Source organism: Euprymna scolopes, chromosome 11, assembly GCF_053919585.1.
Source record: "Euprymna scolopes isolate OS-2025 chromosome 11, ASM5391958v1, whole genome shotgun sequence".
Lineage (NCBI taxonomy): Eukaryota > Metazoa > Mollusca > Cephalopoda > Sepiida > Sepiolidae > Euprymna > Euprymna scolopes.
Window position 1 is genome coordinate 103,486,164 of NC_136492.1, and position 20,452 is coordinate 103,506,615.

The 20,452-nt window shown below is 33.4% G+C and overlaps 1 protein-coding gene across 4 annotated transcripts in view; it reads right to left on the bottom strand.

Annotated features, from left to right (window-relative positions):
• Positions 1–20,452, bottom strand: part of LOC145288026 (run domain Beclin-1-interacting and cysteine-rich domain-containing protein-like) — a 202,888-nt gene that overhangs the window by 47,645 nt on the left and 134,791 nt on the right. For 2 of the 4 annotated variants that reach the window (XM_080136033.1, XM_080136032.1), the window contains exons 9-13: positions 17,625–17,798; positions 13,080–13,122; positions 9,413–9,505; positions 3,220–3,270; positions 666–740 (exon numbers count right to left, since the gene is read on the bottom strand). In XM_080136033.1, the coding sequence (XP_079992159.1) occupies positions 666–740; positions 3,220–3,270; positions 9,413–9,505; positions 13,080–13,122; positions 17,625–17,798 (436 nt within the window). The remainder of the gene's footprint in view (positions 1–665; positions 741–3,219; positions 3,271–9,412; positions 9,506–13,079; positions 13,123–17,624; positions 17,799–20,452) is intronic. The other 2 variants (XM_080136034.1, XM_080136035.1) reach the window with 1 other exon arrangement.

Below are 20,452 nucleotides of genomic sequence, written 5' to 3' on the forward strand. Positions count from 1 at the left end.
CTATCGATCCAGTAGATATCTCACTGCTCATGCAATTCTCTACCTATATAAGAGCCAAGTATATCTAAGGATGGAGTACTGTTGCCACATCTGGGCTGGAGCTGCTAGAAAGATCATATCCTGCCTTGACAGAGTTCAAAACAGACTTTGTAACCTAGTGGGGGAATCCCTTTTCTCTCCCCTGCAACCTTTTTCTCACAGAAGAGATGTTGCGAACCTGTCTCTGCTTTATCATTATTTTCATGGCAAGTGCTCGTCTAAGCTCAAATCTATAGTCCCCCCCCCTCGCCAAACTTTCACAAGAAACACTCGTTTAGCTGAAAACACTATCAATAATTTCCCCCCACTCTTCCATGAACAAAGTTTCTTTTTTGACTATAATATGGTCGTCTTCAAGTCTAATGTAAACAAGTTCTTGATGAGTTGTTCCCTTTAAGTAATTCAATTTACCAAATTTCCACTACTAACAATTATTACGACATTGTCCCATTGACCACTGTACGCTTATTAACCCGTGGCCTCCAGGCCTTGATAAATGGCGACTCCTTTGTTAAAAAAAAAAAAAAAAAAAAAAAAAGCAATAATTTATTTTAAGTTTTTATTTACTTTCAAATGTTCCTGTTTTATTATTGACCAGATATTGGTGAATCAAGAAGATTGCTTACCTGAGTAGAGAGAGGCCATAGATAATGACAACCCACTACTCTTCAGCAAGGAACTATTTTCAGATCGATCTGTAACTGAAAAAGGAAAAAAAAAAAAAAAAACAATTATCCACAATAAAACATGAAAAATATGGATGCAGAATTGAATTGAAATCATGTTGAATATAAATTCTTAGACGTTTTCATAAATCAAATGTTATGACATCATTAGTAAAATGTTTTATAACAATAATCTCATCTCAATCTTTTACTAACAAAAATCAAAATAATAATCAGCATTTAAGAAATAAAAGATAAAAAATGAAAGTGAAGCATTTTGGGAAAGCATGAATCCCATTAATTTGTTCCTCATGTTGCAAATAAGGAAACAGCCTCTATGTCTATTGGTTAGTTGTGAACAAAATCATTCTTTATCCTTTGGCAGGATATCAATAAGCAGTCATAGTGAAGCACACTTGGCAGCAGATGTGAGCAACAACAGCACACTACAGTAACAATGTGATGGTCTGATATAACTCGTCTGACTCATCACTTTGTCAACATGGAAAATCATGAAGGTAGGGAAGAAAAATGCAGAAAGCTGAATACTGTGATATTTTGAACAAGACATTTATTATATTGTTCAACAAATACTTTTTCATGAACACACACACAGAAAAATAGAGTGATGGAAGGGTTGTGTGCATATTAATTGTGAAAAAATCTCTACAGGATTACACAGATGTAAGAAATAATTTACAAAATTTATGACAATTCTAAAAAGAAAAAAGTTTTAAATTAGGACCAGTCAAAGAAACTGTATATAAAAACATTTTTCTCCTGATTCTGTTATTACCATTGTCATGTTTGTCACACTTTATTATACATAAAAGTATTTTTTGTGTTAGCTTTGTCTCATCCCTGAACGTTTCCTTTTGTTTTATTAAAAGCTAAAACCTTTTCTAGCTTCTCTGAAATATAAAAATCCTTTTTTTCTTCTTCTAAAATTCAGCAAATCCAAAGATTAATTTGCTTAGCTTAGAAACTACCTCTTTTCCACGCGAATTTAAAAATCTATATTGCATCTCTATGCAAAGCCATAAACTTCTGAACCACTAATCTGGTAGTAAAATTTACTTCTTAGCTTTTCCATTCATGAGAAAATGAAAGAGGAACTGCCCTGTCTGAACTTCAAAGAAAAGAAGCACCCTCTCAGTTTTTACTCAAACTCAAACGCAAGAAAAACTAAAATGAGAAACTAATACAATTTCAAGATCACATAACAGGAGTCACCAACTATGTTGTGGAAGTTAACTGTTTCACCAGGAATAAGATCTCAACTAAATGAAAACCAGTTTTCCATCTCATTATCAAAATCATCAACTTATCTGCAAATGATACCTTTCTAAGCATATTGAATTTTTATTTCAACATTTTCATCCCAAACATAGTCAATATACATTCAAATGCTGAATTAAAAATCCGCTTTTAAAAATATTCTGTTAAATAAGCATATAGAATGTCAAAAACATTGATTCCAAAGCATTTAATACTATTTTTCTTAGCCATAATTCATAGGGGAAAAAAAGTGATTTGTTTATTTATAAAATAAAATACGTGATAATAACTACTTTTTTTTTTTTTTTTTTACAAAAGTATAAAATTAAGTTGTGAAACTTTAAAAATAAATTGATAATAATATACAAATATTCATATAATTCACCAAAAATAGTTTAACATTCACAAGATTACAAAACAACGAAACCAACAATACTATATGGTAATATAAACAGCAGTATCAAGATTTAAAAAAAATGTATTTTTCAGTGTTAGAATAACATTTAAGATAAGAATGGGCGAGAATAACATTCAAGATGAGAACAGTAGTCCAAATGATCCAAATTATCAACCTTCATCTAAAAAATTCTGAAACAGGAAGGATAACCATGTTCTTTGTTTACACTATTTCGTTGCTTATTCTTAAGAAATACTTTTCAAAAAGTTGATACACTGTAAGAATTGAAATCTTATCCATCACATGAAAATGGTAATCAGATTTTAAGAAATGTATTACCGTGTAAATCAAGTCAATGTAAAAAGCTGAAGTGATGCTGTTGACTTTTCTTAAGGACAATCCTCACCTCACTTCACTGATTATATTTCAAAGAATAGGAATTTCAACAAGTAATAAGTAAGCTTTCTTATTTTAATTTACTTTATACAATTAAAAATACACACCATTAAAACTTGCCAAAGTACATCCAAAAACAACTTGTTAAAAACATCATTTAAAAACAAGCTTAAAATAATTCACAAAATTGCTTAAAAACAGAAAATAAAAACTTTAAAACATTTTAAATACTTAAAAAAAAGAAAAGAAAAAAAAGCATTATTTTTTGTTAATATCAGCATAAAACACTTAAAAATAAATAAAAAAAATAAAACCTTTTTCGCTATTCGATAATGAAAGGAAATTATTGATTTTCATGCAAATTAAAAGTTTGCTCTTTCACCAAAATTGTAAAATTATAATTTATTGCCATCAATCAATGAGACATTGAATATTTAAACATACTTGACAATTCAATTTCCTGATCATCAATGGCATCACTTGAGTCAGAGCTGTCTGTAAAAGATGTTAAAAAAGAATGGAAGACAGGTTTATTGTTGTTTCAGTGTTATTATTCACAATCAGAAAATTACAATACCATTAAATAAAAGTAGTCAGCTATAGTTGTGATGATCAGAAATCTTCCTTTTCCAAGCATTTTTTTTTTTTAATCAGAGTAGATCAATACTCCTTTCATGCGAGTAAATACATTTTGAGTCCATTAATTAAACTGGTACCCATGTATTGACTTTTAAAGGATGAAACATTGTGTTATTGGTGGATAGGATCAAAATTGAGTCTCAGCAATTAGAATCTTCCTGCTCTAAGTACTTTGTGGAACTTTGTTCCATTTTCCTGCTTTCCAACCGACTACAATATGGTCATCTTCAAGTCCAATGTGTACAAGTTCTTGATGAGCTGTCCCCTTAAGTAATCCAATTTACCAAATTTCCACTACTAACGATTACTATATTTTCTTACTGACTACCATACACTCATTAACGCTCATCCTCAAGTGGCTTCCGGGCCTTGATAAGTGGTGACTCCTTGGTAAAAAAAAAGACCTTCTAGAATATGTTTAAGTTATGCAAATTAATAAGTTTCCATGCCAATATGGAAAATAGTATTTATAAAAATTGAATGCTGAGGATTAACAAAAAAGAAGTAACTTAGTGAATTTGAAAAATCATATTTGTATGAGGCATCATGCATAGATCAAGCAGCATTTAGTGTTCAAGAAGCTGATCCAGACTCATCCTACTCTACAGATTAAACTAATCATCATACATCTAACATCTGTTTTACATGCTACTATGTGTTGGATGGCTTTTAGAAATTGACTTCTAAACTAACCTACCTCTGGCCAGGTCTTCATTTATCCCTTTCTCTTTCAAGACCATCTTTATCACTTCCTTCCATGTTTTTTTTTTACCTTCCCCTGTGAACTGACCCTCAATCCTGATCTTAATTGTTCTACATCTATTAATCCAGTAACTCTCATCGATTCTTTTCAACATGGCCGTACCCCCCTGTTCTGCAAACATTTCTGTACACTGTCCAGATTTTATCTTTCTCTGAGCTCACCAAATCTGAGCCTGTCTTTAAGACTTGTATTACCTATCTATCGAATCATGCTCATATCATTTCTCTTCATGAAACATGTCCTTAATTCTCACTGATCAGGTTTCACTTCCATAGATCATCACGTTATGTACACCTCCCTGATAGAATCTTGCCTTGGTCAACAATAGTAACGCTACTGGTTAGTAATGGCAAAAGTTCTCTCAACTCACCCCATCCACCCCTAACTCTAGCTATCACACTGGCAGCCACTCCACCCTGTGCCCCAATGGCATCACCAAGATAACTAAATTGCTAAACAACATCAACAACTTTGCCATCCACACATATTTTCCCCGTATCCGAGTTTGTATGTCCCTATTGTTTTACATTACTTGCACACAAACTGATTCTCCTCTCAAACTATTTGTAATCCCACTGCAGAACTCTCGGACACTAAACCTGGCGCAATCAAAGAAAGTTGATGGAACATACACCATAATGCTATACATCATCTACAATATATCATGCAAAACTATGTAACACACAAAAATGGTTGCCTTCATGTATATCTGCAGTTTTTTCACACAGACTTTTGGCACTGGCTGAACATGTATCGGCACTTAGGATTGAACCTTTAACTTCCAGATTCAATCCTCAGTGCTAGTGAAACTAAGATTACAACTGTAAATTATTTAAGACTTCTACCATGACATAGTTGATGGAAATTAAAGTATGCTACCCCCCATGGATTAAAATAAAGGGTTCCGTTTCAAATTTTGTGCAGATTCTAGAGTTTGACAAAAATATTTTCAAGTTCGACAAGATATACTTGAAGAAAGTTGGAGGTTACATTAACTGAAATGTGAGAAAGATGAGAAGAGTAGTCTGAATTATCCAAAATATACAAATTATCAATCATCCTAATAATTCAGAAAGATAGGTGCACATATTATATATAGGCTCCAATCGTCCCTTTTAAAAACTTCTAAAGAAAAAAAAAAAATCAAAACTTAAATATTCTTTATTAATTCAATTAACAAAACTTTACAAGTTGACATTTTTTCTATTCATCCTTGAAAATGATTTAGGTGAGTTTAAAACCATACCCACCTTTAATCCAGAAGAGAACTATTTTTCAACATTCAAAGTTCATTAAAAATCATGAATTCATGTTATATAAAACAATACATTAAGATATAATATAAAGATGAGTATATTCCATTCATTTTCATGTGAGAAAAAAAACATAAAAATTGTGATTAGTATTGAATTTAGACATGCAGTACCAATACAATACCTATTAGTAGAAGAGAAGAGAGTTTAGTAATAAGAATTAATAAAAAAAATTACGAAATAGAAATTAGTGGTGGTTAATAAGTAAACAATAATTGACTAGTTTGACATTCATCAAGCAGTAAAGTATGATAGGCTGAACTAAACTTTACACATTTTTCAGATGATTAAAGAAAATTTAAAAAAAGATATCATTTTGTGGATCTTGAATACAATAGGTATTCTCAGAATTGGATGTTGAAAAAAGATCACTTTTGTTTTACACCCTTTTTTAAAATTAGGAGTTGATTTGTAAATGAAGAGGGAGACCGGGATACGGTGAATATGTTTTTTTTCACGTTACGATGTGGAATACAATGTTTTTCCTGGGCCCTGGTTATGGTATTTGTCCTACCTTATGGCGTTATTTATGTTATTTGATTATAAACATGTGTAATGTATACTGCATTTTTTTAATTAATTTTTAATGCCATATCCCAGGGGGTTCTACTGTATTAGGTTTTAAATAGCGATTTAGTGCTTATTATATGATTTGAGTATAAATTAAACAAATGTCAGGTTTTATACTTAAAAACTGTACATATAGTTTTTATGGAGAATCATTTATTTAAATATAAATTTCATTTGAATAAACATTTTTTTTAAATCTGATTTTTATTTTAATGAGTAAACAAACAAAAAAATTATTTTAAAAAATTCAGTTTTAATTTGAGCAGAAATTGAAATATAGATATGTTTAATGAAATAAAATGTTGCTGTATAAAGACTTTAAAAAAAAATTTTTTGCTACTAGTTTTTAATTTGATCAAGTTTTCTATATGATCAAACTTAATGCTTAAAAGAAAAAAAATTAATTTCTAATAAATCTCTATAAAGTTACCATTCACCACCCATGCATGAATATTGTTGCTTAATCAGATGCACCAGCCATTAGCCTTTCTAAGTTTACTGCTTTTTAAGATTGATTTTTTTTAAATATGTTTTAAGCAAAAACAGTATTTGTCATGTCGAAAATAGTAATATATCCAAAATTATGGAAATTCATTGAGTAGAACAACTGCTATTGTTTTTTTTGTTTTTTTTAAGTCCATCGTTATAGTCTTTCAAAAAAAAAAAAAAAAAAAAGAAAAAAAAAGCCCACCATTTAGGTGTAGAAAAGGGAGATAAATATGTTCCCTATGTTTACACTCTCCAAGTGTTTAAATCTAGGAAAAATGGAATTTCACCCAATTTTCCATAAAAATTACTTTTAACTATAAATAATTTCCTACTCAATGAATTTTCGTAATTTCTGGACATATTACTATTTTCAACATGATAATTAAGAAAGTACTGCTGTTTTTGCTTAAAACCACAAAAAAATTGATCTGTTGATTCTTTTTTAACAAGTACCAAAAGTTTCTACTGTAATAGGTCCTGCACTGTCTGCCAAGCTCCAGCCTCTGTTATATCATCATAATTTTGCATACCTGAGCTTGTCTAACAAGTACTTTTATGGAATGTGCAACAACAAACTTACTGTACCCTCGCAACCTTAAGATCAAAATTCTATTCCTCCACTGTAGAGGCTCTTAGATGCTGGAAGATTTTCTACTTTGAACAAACATCTTGCTGCCCAACTCCCCACCCAGGTTGCCTCCTATAAATCTGACTATCACAGTAATTCCTTACACTTCTTGTTTTCGAGGAGCGGGGAATAAATTTTTCTTTTTTCAAGTGAAAAATCTCTAAAAACTTTTGATTATATAAAATTACAAATTATGTATTTTTATTTTTTACAGAAAGACTTGAAATTGCCCGGGATTAAATGAAGAATCTTATGTCGACTTACCCTTAACCTATATAACCTTTTTTTCTTTGTTTTACATTTTATCTTCAATTTTTGAGATATTATCCAATGATGTATTTAACATTCATGGAATTACATGAGGTAGAATGACATTGAAATAATTTCCAATAAATTTATAGACAAACTTCATGAAGGACACTCAGTATTTCCCCTCGGAATTAATGAAGATCCATACGTAATGTGCTCCAAGTCTTGAATCTCATATTATGATTTCTTTTATTTTTACACTTATTCACCCCAAACAAGCCACAGTACCACTTGGATGTAAGAAGCTACTATTTAGGATCATATCTACAGGGACACTATGTAGGGAGTTGAGCAGAAAAATATCTGTTCATATTACATTTAAACTTTTGCATGTAAGTACAGTCAGGGAAGCAGGAAACCAGAAGGGAATTCCATAGCAGTTTGAAGAAAGAAACTATTAAAGTAAGATTTTTTGAAATCTAGAAATCTCTACAGTGAAGGGGGTCAGATTTTGCTGCTAGTCGGGTTAGTTGGGAGTATTTATGTCAAGTTCGTCACAGCACATTCCATTAAAATACTTGTAAAACAGGCACTTATTATTTTTTAATTTCTATAATAGTCACATTAGAAATCAAATAAAACATAGAAAATCATATTTCCTTTTTATGGAACACAGATTATATTATGCCACCTTCTTCGATCAAAATTTGATCAATAAATTTGCATCACTTTTACATCTTATGAAGATAAACAACATATAATGCGACTTAAACTTATGTCTATAATTCTTATTACAGTAGAACACCGGTGGCCCTAGGATACGTTTTTTTTTTTTCAGGTTACAATGTGGAATACAATGTTTTTCCGGCCTTTGGTTACAGTATTTGCCCCACTTTATGGTATTATCTATAATGTTATTTAATTATACACATGTGTATTATATACTGTACTGTATTTTGTTACTACATTTTTAATGCTGTATCCCGGGGTTCTACTGTATTTCGATTCGAGAAAATGTCTAAAACTAAAGCCTAAGAAATTGAAATCAAGGAATTTTGCTAGTTTTTAATTTTTTGATAGTGTCTACTATGGATAATGTAAATATAAAATATTTAATTTTACAAATTCAAAGTTCAGCTCATATTACCCCCCCCCCCATCCCTAAAATCCCTTTAAAATCATTCAAAGAGACTGACATCTAATACCTGTTACTATTTCACAACACTTGGAGGCATCTAAATTTGTATAGAGGACTTTTACCCCTCTTCCTCCCTACCCTTTTGCACAAAACTAAATATAGTCCACATTACAACCACTTACCAATAGCAGTTGTGTTTCAAAATTCATAATGACCATTAAATTAGTTTAGGTGTGAATCCGGTCCATAGAAATATATAAACGCATACACATACTTAACTTAGATATAAAATGTCTGTTCTAAAATCTAATAAGAAAAGTTATATTGTAGTTCTTGAAGTTTTCTTAAAATATGTGCATGTGAAGAGAAAAGCATCTTCACCCAGTCACCTATCGGCTTTGTATTTCTCGACAACTAAAATTCTTCTAACACATGATCTTGGATGAATTTAATCAACAGGCTGTAGTCAGTTGACCCCTTGTCTAGAAGAGAACAAATTCATTTGATAGAAGTCTAGGAAGCTTGGATGTAAATACATCTATAATTCATATAGAAAATGCATAAAAAAACAATTGTACAACTAGTACTAATAAAAGTACATTTCAAATGAAAAATTATGGATGACCAAAATGACATAAATTCGTTAAGGTATCATCTTTAAGCAAAAAGAACAGTGCAAATTAGAAATATAAAACAAAAAACAATAAGAGCAATCATAAGAATTTACCAAGTTGTATTAAATTGTTATTAGATAAGTATATTGCATGTGATTGCGAGAGAAATGGGAGAGAGAGAGAGAGAGAAGAGGGAGAGGTGAGTCTAAGTAGCAACTAAGGCATTGTACGCACCTGACTGCAAGAGAGGCAGCATACTTGTATAAGGTGAGGAGGAGGAGGAAGAGGATGTGTTGGTGGTGGAGGTGTCTGCTGATAGGGATGGTGCTGATGACGAAGCCAAAAATCAACACAACAGTCAAACAACAACAACAGAATATACATCAGGATTCATGAAGCAAAAAAATAAAAATAAAAATAAACAAAAACAAATAAAAACAACACTTGATGATTTAAAAACAAAACAAAAAAACAAAACAACAAAACACTTTTTCTTGTTTTGCTGCAGCCTCCCTTTTCGTTACATAATCGAATATTGACCAAAGTAACCAGTATTGCCAAAATTCATCTTATCATTATCTTATACAATGAATGAGGCTAGGGGCATGTGATATTAAATTAAAAATTGAAATGCTGAAATGATATCAACAAGTTGGTTGACTGTTGCATTTATGGCGTATCGACCGACATTGGTTCATTTTATGCTGAAACTATATGTTTTTATATAAGATTCGTCATTTTATTAAATGTTTTTATATAAGACTAGCGGGGGTACCTGTTTGACTTGAGGCATGATTAATGTTCTTATAAGAAACATTGTAAGAACATTAACCATGCCTCAAGTCAAACATGGCATATATATTTTTTTTCTCCTCTAAAATTAAAAATGCTCTTAAAACTTCTTAAATGTAAATTTTCTTGCCTGATGAGATCAATAATGATCGAAAGGTCTGCTTTTTTCCTCATTCACCCTCAATGAAGATGTGTATACATTGATTTATTCAACCAACACTTTGTTCAATATATCTGTACCATTATAGGCAATTTCAATTCAGATGTAACTTTAGTTTGAGCACCTTCAGTCTTGATAACATGGGAGTCAAAACTGTCATCAAGGTGCACACGATAAATCCACCAAACCATACTCATGTCATTCCTCTAAGATTGAGCTAGTGGGAACCTTGCATTCACTCCCACTTAACATAGCACTATGGGCATTTACGTTGTTGTAAACTTAACTTCAAGTAACAAGTGAAAACGAGTGACCGGTCAAGATGGGAAGAAACTCCTGAAACTCACCCCCATGCAGTTTGTACATGCAAGATCCAATTTAATTCACATCCTCTCACTAACAAATCATACAATCAAGATAGCAAAATGAATCCACAACTTCCAATTTCTGCAGACATCAACAAAAACTCAGTACTCAACCTGCCATTAACTGAACGACAGTACCAGCACACTTTCTACAGAAATAGTTTACAGTGGAAATTAATCTTCCTTGCAGCCCACTGCATCTCTTGTGAATCTAATGATGACAACCTGTTCAGAATATAGAGTCACTGCCGACATCACAAGGAAACTTGACAAAATCTATCAGAACATTCAGGTTAGAGACACAGATTATATCTGAAAGATATATTTTTTATCCCAAAGATTAAGAATTAAGTCGTATTAGTCTCATATCGCTAAGATAGCAAAATGAGTCTATAATTTCCCATTTATGCAATCTATCCACAGAAAATTCCATTAATTTGCATGAACAGAACCACAAAGATAGTTTTCAAAAGGGATTAATCTTCTTTGCAGCCCACTGCATTACCTGTGAATCCAATGATAATAGCCTGTGCAGAATATAGAACCACTGCCAACATCACAACAGAAACTTTCATAATATTCAGGTCAGGGGGTATTAGCTCTTGTAATGGCATTGATGTCAAACTGAAAGATATATTTTTTTATCTCAAAGATTAAGAATTAAGTCGTATTAGTATCATATTGTCTACTAACACAGATAACTGTAAGAGCGTTGCTGTTCATTTGGATCCATCAATGACGTAGAGAGGAGGAAGTGCTAGATGGCCAACAGTCTATCCTCCATATCACACTGGTCAGGCTAGCATCCATCAACACTCAATCAACAAACCTACAACCTAATTCAGCTTTGCCAGTAACCTTTGCAACAGAAACTGACACTTCCACATTGGTCTCCTTAGTCACAAGTGGTGTTAAGTACTTGACTGGGTTTGGTGATAGGAACCTGCGTGTCGATGTGATTTAGTTACAATTACTGAAATTGATACAATGACCCTGCAGAACCCAAACACAAAACAACAATATAGATAAGAACAGTGTAATGAGAAAATTGTCATTCTCAAAAATGCAAAATTAACAGCAAAGCTTTGCAGCTGTAACAGCAAAAAAAAAATCATACAATCATGCAAAAAAGCGCAAGCAGACATCAACAACTATTTTTTTTAGTTTTTCAGTGATTTTCAATTTTATCAATGTTTTTTTTTTCAGATGATAAAAAAAATACACATTTTAATGTGACTTATAAAATTAGATTCAATTTTTTAGTAAGTTGTTAAGATCTTTCAATGTTCATCTTTGAGTCGTGTATAAATTATTATACGCACAAATATCTCAACAATATCACTTGAATACAGGTGGTTATTTCAAATGATTTAATTATCTAGAAAGACTGCATAATTACAGGAAACTAGAAAGAAAGAAATTTAACATATGGCCAACTATATCATTTACTTAACATTGTGTGCTCATTTCTAACCCCAGAGGGTTTTGTGGCTGGTGATTTTTATACATCTGCACCACTTAAGTGTCTTGATGGAAAGAGAATTCCCTTTCTCTGAAAATCACAGTTTTGTCACATTCACTAAGGTCAATCCTTTGAACCCAAATCAGTCAATTATTCTCCCTTTAAACTTGCCGTGTTTTTATGTAGCATCAACATTCAGAGTAAGAATGTTACATAAGATTGAACATAAAAAAGTATATATTCAACAAAACTCTTCTATGTTGATGAATTGCTAAATATCTTATGAGACAAGTTATTAAAATAAAAGCAAACAAATCATAAAAACAAGTAAAAAAAATTACAGATCAAGCCGATAAGATCTATTTTGGTGAAAATATTTAAAAACTTCAGCTTATTTATTCTTTTTTAGTAACTACGGTGGACATTAAAAAATATTTCTTAATCTGGAAAGTTAGTCAAAGCAGATTTCAAAATCTAAATGTATCAACCAATTTCTGTTTTTTTTTATTCTAATGCAGTAATATATTTTTTAGAAGTTATCAGATCAGATTAAAGACAGCAATAGTTTAGAAGATTTTAAGATGAAATTAAATTAATTCAGAAATAATCGTAAAATAAAGTATCAAGAATACTTGGAACTATCAGATGAAATGTTTAACAGCATTTCATCTGTAAATTTTTATTGTATTAATAGTTATGTGAAAAAAAAATACAACAAAAACAATTATGTTTAGACTAAAACAAATTAATAACATGCAGAGGATATAAATAATTGATTAATTAAAATAAAAAAATAAAATGGATCAATTATATTTGAGGAATCACAGGAAATGACCAAAAAGGCAAATCTGGCTTGACACCAATTTCTTTTTTTATTTGTAATTATTTTTTAATTAAAAATTAATTAGTTTTATAAATCTCTAAAGTTTACAAAAAAAAATTTATTGTAACAAAAAAAAAAAAAAAAAAAAAAAATCTGTGGATGCAAGCGTGTTGTCAACTGCAAGTAAAAGAATCCAGTGTCAAACCAAAATGTGTCCTTTCGTTGTTTCTGATTTCAAGGTGACAAGTATAATTGATTCCACACCCAAAATTCATTAATAAAAAATAAAAACAACTCACTGTCAGTACGTCCATCACTGAATGCAGGAAATCCTCGTGCTTTCTGAAAAAAACAAATATTACTAAAACGATGACTATTGAACCAAGTGGATTTTTAGCACTTCAAATCAGGCTAACAGTTGAAAAGAACAGGCTTAGCACTGCATCATATCTGATATCACCCAAATTTCATGCCTTGCCAAAATTAAATGGTTTTTCAAATTTAATTGTTCTCAGAGTAACATTTTTTTTTCCATCCAAAATCATTACAAAAAATTTGGACTCGTAACTTTTGTAACTTGAAAAAAAACAAACAAAAATAAAAAAACAAGTGAAACATGCATGGTCCCCTGTGAGTGCACAGTGAACGAGGCATTAAAAAAAACTGACTAAGTCCAGCATTAAAATTACTCCAAAATTCCAAGATCTTAACATATTTAAATTTGAGTTCAGCATCATGCAAAACTGCTAAATAGACACACACAGAAAATTTTGGACAAATAGGGTAAAATAGTCCCAAAAATGGAGTGTTTTTATTCGCCCTAAAAGAGCCCCTGGGGCACACCCAAGAGTTATAGTGAAGTATAGACAAACAAAATTATACAGAAATCAGTTAGTTACAACTTTTCAGGAAGTTTTATAAAAATCCGAGGCTTCAATTTTGTTTGTAATAAACATAAAAGTGTCAATTTTAGTGATTGTAATCCAAAAGGCACCCCTAGGGGGGAGGGAGACAACCAAAGTTTTCCCAGAAAATCCATTCTGTTACGTTTTTACTCATATCATGTTTAATGTTTGTGAAAAATTAAAAAATTCCAAGCCATAGTTATTGAGAAAAGTGTGAACGAACAAGGGTGAATTTACAGGTCAACCCTCCTTTTGTTGGGAGACCAAAAAAATGAAAATTACTTGTTTTAATAAATTTAGCATATGCAAAATAAATTTAGCATTTTCTTTTTTTGACATTCATATGGCAACTACTAAAGTTAAAAATACATTTTTAAAGTTATGAATGGCCCCACTAATTCTTTAAGTGTCATCTTTAATTTGTATTTTTTACTTCTAAAATAAAAACAACATAACATTAAAATTATGGCAGAGCATAAACACAGGCTCTGTATTAAAAAATTACTGCTTGAGAGTGATGATTGGCAAAAAACACTTAAATTACTGTAAGTCACACTAAGGTTTTGAAATCTCTCAAAGTTATTAAGAAAAGAAAAACGAGCTGGTTTGGCTATGTCATCAGAAGAGATCCCAAAAAGCAATGTATATTGAGCATTCAAGGAAGAATTTCCAAGTAAAAGACCTTGTGTTTGGCATTCAAAGTGTTTGACTGACTAGATCTACAGCAATACAATGTTTCCTTTATAATAATTTCTGATATAAATTGTAAGTAATTACAATAAACACTATGATCTAATGTATCATATGCAATCTACTATATAATTAAAAATAATATCACAGTTTCTGCTGGTTACAGCAACACACTACTATACATTATTATGTTCTTTCTATAGTGATCAGGTCTACACTGCTTTATCTGGATCCTCAACTAGTGAAACAAGTTACCATCTTGAATTTTATTTTTCATTGTTGAAAGCTATCTGAGGACGAACGGCTAAACATATACATGCTTGATATGTGTAACATCAATTTATTAATTTTAAAAACAATCATATCTGGCCTGGTTGGTTAGTTAAATGCAGTCAATCAAAATGGAGAAACTGGAATAAAAAAAAAAATGGCTGTCTGTGATGGTCGACAGTGGGCTTTAGTTTGGTTTTGCTTGTGAATTATGCCATATCAACCACTGTGGGTTGTTTAATGCCAAATCATTTATTGAATTAGAACAGTTTTTGTTTGTGTTATTTGTTAAAGCAAGTTCACTCATTGGATCAAGTCAGGCTCTTTGGATCATTTGTGGGATCAAGTCAGGCTCTTTGGATCATTTGTGGGATCAAGTCAGGCTCTTTGGATCATTTGTGGGATCAAGTCAGGCTCTTTGGATCATTTGTGGGATCAAGTCAGGCTCTTTGGATCATTTGTGGGATCAAGTCAGGCTCTTTGGATCATTTGTGGGATCAAGTCAGGCTCTTTGGATCATTTGTGGGATCAAGTCAGGCTCTTTGGATCATTTGTGGGATCAAGTCAGGCTCTTTGGATCATTTGTGGGATCAACTCAGGCTCTTTGGATCATTTGTGGGATCAACTCAGGCTCTTTGGATCATTTGTGGGATCAACTCAGGCTCTTTGGATCATTTGTGGGATCAACTCAGGCTCTTTGGATCATTTGTGGGATCAACTCAGGCTCTTTGGATCATTTGTGGGATCAACTCAGGCTCTTTGGATCATTTGTGGGATCAACTCAGGCTCTTTGGATCATTTGTGGGATCAACTCAGGCTCTTTGGATCATTTGTGGGATCAACTCAGGCTCTTTGGATCATTTGTGGGATCAACTCAGGCTCTTTGGATCATTTGTGGGATCAACTCAGGCTCTTTGGATCATTTGTGGGATCAACTCAGGCTCTTTGGATCATTTGTGGGATCAACTCAGGCTCTTTGGATCATTTGTGGGATCAACTCAGGCTCTTTGGATCATTTGTGGGATCAACTCAGGCTCTTTGGATCATTTGTGGGATAAACTCAGGCTCTTTGGATCATTTGTGGGATCAACTCAGGCTCTTTGGATCATTTGTGGGATCAACTCAGGCTCTTTGGATCATTTGTGGGATCAACTCAGGCTCTTTGGATCATTTGTGGGATCAACTCAGGCTCTTTGGATCATTTGTGGGATCAACTCAGGCTCTTTGGATCATTTGTGGGATCAACTCAGGCTCTTTGGATCATTTGTGGGATCAACTCAGGCTCTTTGGATCATTTGTGGGATCAACTCAGGCTCTTTGGATCATTTGTGGGATCAACTCAGGCTCTTTGGATCATTTGTGGGATCAACTCAGGCTCTTTGGATCATTTGTGGGATCAACTCAGGCTCTTTGGATCATTTGTGGGATCAACTCAGGCTCTTTGGATCATTTGTGGGATCAACTCAGGCTCTTTGGATCATTTGTGGGATCAACTCAGGCTCTTTGGATCATTTGTGGGATCAACTCAGGCTCTTTGGATCATTTGTGGGATCAACTCAGGCTCTTTGGATCATTTGTGGGATCAACTCAGGCTCTTTGGATCATTTGTGGGATCAACTCAGGCTCTTTGGATCATTTGTGGGATCAACTCAGGCTCTTTGGATCATTTGTGGGATCAACTCAGGCTCTTTGGATCATTTGTGGGATCAACTCAGGCTCTTTGGATCATTTGTGGGATCAACTCAGGCTCTTTGGATCATTTGTGGGATCAACTCAGGCTCTTTGGATCATTTGTGGGATCAACTCAGGCTCTTTGGATCATTTGTGGGATCAACTCAGGCTCTTCGGATCATTTGTGGGATCAACTCAGGCTCTTCGGATCATTTGTGGGATCAACTCAGGCTCTTCGGATCATTTGTGGGATCAACCCAGGCTCTTCGGATCATTTGTGGGATCAACTCAGGCTCTTTGGATCATTTGTGGGATCAACTCAGGCTCTTTGGATCATTTGTGGGATCAACTCAGGCTCTTTGGATCATTTGCGGGATCAACTCAGGCTCTTCGGATCATTTGCGGGATCAAGTCAGGCTCTTCGGATCATTTGTGGAATCAAGTCAGGCTCTTTGGATCATTTGTGGGATCAAGTCAGGCTCTTCGGATCATTTGTGGGATCAAATCAGGCTCTTCGGATCATTTGTGGGATCAAGTCAGGCTCTTCGGATCATTTGTGGGATCAAGTCAGGCTCTTTGGATGGGATCAAGTCAGGCTCTTCGGATCATTTGTTGGATCAAGTCAGGCTCTTTGGATCATTTGTTGGATCAAGTCAGGTTAAGTTAGGATTATCTTTCCTTGTACAAGTTAACTTTTTTCAGGAAAGCTAAAATAATTTTTTTTCAAATAGTTCTTTTATGTTGTTGACGTAAGAAGTTTGATGATTATATGCTACTTGTGAGACTGCGACATCAACTGTGGGCTTGTGAAGCAGACAAACCTGGTCCAAGATCATAGGATGATAAGGAAAAGGAGTAAAAATAAAAGAGTCTAGAGCTGTGACGGTTTGTGTTTACATAAGCTGGGTTATGTGATGCTTAAGGTATCAATGATTGGGATTACTCTTTAACCAATCAATACAACCCTTAAAGAAACAAGACAATCACTGATCAATTTATGTGCTATAAATTTCAATACAGTGTCATGCTAAATCTGACTTTTTCAATTGTTAGCATAATTGGAATGCTGAAAATACACTTGGCCGCTAAATGGAATGGTCAACACCAAATGTTGCATTTTTTATACATAAAATTTGTTCAATAAAATTTCTGTTCTGAAAATGAGGAAAGAATAGAATGTCAGGAATTAAGGTAAAAGACATCCAATTTTGAATCAATATTTACATCAAGAGATTTAGAAAAAACAGGTAATAACATTAATTGAAACATGCATGAATTTTCAAAGCTGATAATAATAAAAGAACTGACCTCTTTCATTCTCTCTCTTCTTCTAATGCGGATTCGCTGTTTTAGCCTTTGAATTTCTTCATCAGAATCACCATCTTCAAGATCAGAAGAATTTGGAGGTGCTATCACATGCTTCCACTTCATTTGTTCAATTGCAGAAATGAGAATTTCAGAAATGCTAAAATGAGCATTTTCCTAAAAAAATGAAGAAAAAAAGTCAATTGTACAGTCAGAATTTGTTAAAATATGGATTTATCTGAAAATATTACAGCGATTATTATCAACATGGTTTACACATTTCAAAAGGAATCTAAGTTAGAGTGAATTATATAAAAAAAAAATTGTGGGTTTAATCACTGGAGATAGATCTTAAGAAAAAAAAAACTGTTCAGAAATATTTGATGAGCATAGAATGTGTAATGAGAGCAAATTATTTCAGTTGATCAAATGAATGGTTCAGTTAAAAATTCTTCATGGTTACCAATTATGTTTCAGAATTTTGGAGATGACCATTAATAATTTGGATTATTCAAATTACTTTCTGATCTCATATTATTCGATGATTTAACATAACCTTCACGTGGATATTTTTTACTAAAAGTATAGATGGATCACTTTCACTCAAAGAAACTTCTGACTGACCAACAATATGGATTTAGACAAGCCCGTTCCACAGCAGACATCCTAACTTTAATCTCTGAATGTATATACCATTCACTGTGTAAAACGGGGGAGGGCAGAGCGGTAGCTCTAGATATATCTAAGGCTTTTGACGGGGTATGGCATGAGGGTCTCCTCAGGAAAATTAGATCATATGGTATCACTGGTAGAATACTTAACATAATTAAATTATAAGAGAAAAATCCAGGTTGTCCTTGACAGTCGTACATCTAAACAATATGATATAAATGCGGGAGTGCCCCAGGGGCCTATCCTTGGATCTCTACTGTTCCTGATATTCATAAATGAGCTCCCCGACAAAATTGCCTCTGAGATGGGTATATATGCTGATGACACCACACTCTATAACAAGCACGACAGGAAAACAAATGAACACATATTTAAAAAATGTCAGAAACACTAGAGGATGACCTCCAGTCTGTAGTGGAATGGGGACAAAAATAGATGGTCACATTCAATGCCGCCAAGACTAAACTAGTTTCATTCAATAATTACAAGAAACCTTCTCTATCACCTATAGCAATGGCCAACAACTCTATCTGAGAGTACATCTTTTAAACTCCTTGGCCTAACGTTCACAGGAAATACGAGTTGGAACAATTACATTGAAGGAACAATTAGAACATGAGTTGGAACAATTACATTGAAAACATTGCCAGGGCTGCTGCAAGGAAGGTGGAGCCTACCGTGCTAGAAAACTACTAACACCCGAAAGTATCCTGTACCTCTATAAGGCCACCATTCGCCCATGTATGGAGTATTGCTGTCATATTTGAGCTGGTGCATCTGCTACTAGTCTCTCGCTCCTTGACAAGGTTCAAAAGAGAGTCACAAATCTGATAGGCCCTGAACTGACATCTAAGCGTCAGCCTCTGTCCCATCGACAAAAAGTTGCATTCCTCTGCCTGTTCTACAAGTATTTTAATGGTAAATGCTCTGACGAACTATAAGCACTTGTGCCCCCACGATGTGAACACCCTCGAAAACCAGACACTGTAGAGATCCCTAGATGTAAAAGATCTTTCTACTCCAGTAGCTTCTTCCCCAGAACCGCTAGACTTTGGAATTCCATTCCAGGTCCTTGCTTCTCCAACTGTACTGATGTGCAGAAGTTCAAGTGCAACGTGAACCGACATCTTGCTGCCCAAATCCCTACATAGTACCCCAGTAGTTGTTGCCCCTGATAGTAGCCCCCTACACCAAAGTGGCAATGTGCCTTGTTTGGGGTGAAAATGTAATAATAATAAAAAAATAAAATAAAAATAGAAATTCAAGAATTGATTTGGTTTATCAAGTTAAAATTTTCCTTTATATAATGTTAAAAAAAAAGAAAAGAAAAGAATTGTGATACACTTAGAGAATTGTATATCGAGAAGGAAAGTTGTCTTGATGGCATCCCAATTGAAGTTCTCCATTTTGGGAGTGATAAGATTGCTGCAGAAGCCCATCATCTGATATATGGATGGCAGCACATGTACCACAGAACTGGACAAACATGATTCCAATCCCTCTATACAAATGAAAAGGAGCATGGCTAGCCTGTGACAATTACCCAGGTATAAGCCTTCTTGAAACGGTAGGTGAAGTTTTTCAAAGCTTGCTTAACCAACCCCGATTCATTAAATGTGTGTCCTTCCGTTATCATGAAATAACGGAGCGACTTTACATCTAATTGTAGCATTATGGATACAGTCTTTTCTGTCCGACAACTTAAGGAAAAATGTATTGAGTAATAGACAGCACTATTAAACTTTTGTAGACCTGATGACAGACTTTGATGTTGTAACAGAGAGAAGCATTATAAATAATCTTCAGTAAACTTGGTTATCAATCAGGGTTCGTCACAATGCTTAAACAACTTTACGGTGGCATGGAGACACATTTCCATTTAAGTAGTACACTCTCTGAACTAATAGCTATGAATAACAGTGTTAAATAGGGTGACATTCTTCCACCAATGTTGTTCTCAATATATTTTGTGATGACTTTCTCATACCAAGTGGAATGATAAAAGTGTAACCCTAAAGAAAACAACACTACTCAATTCAGGTAACTTGATCATGTAGTAGAGCTGACATCTATTCAATGTAACCGCCTTCATCCTCAATCATTGCTTTGATACGGGTCTGGAACTGGGAGCATGCCTTTTCCACACGCGCCAGTGGGAG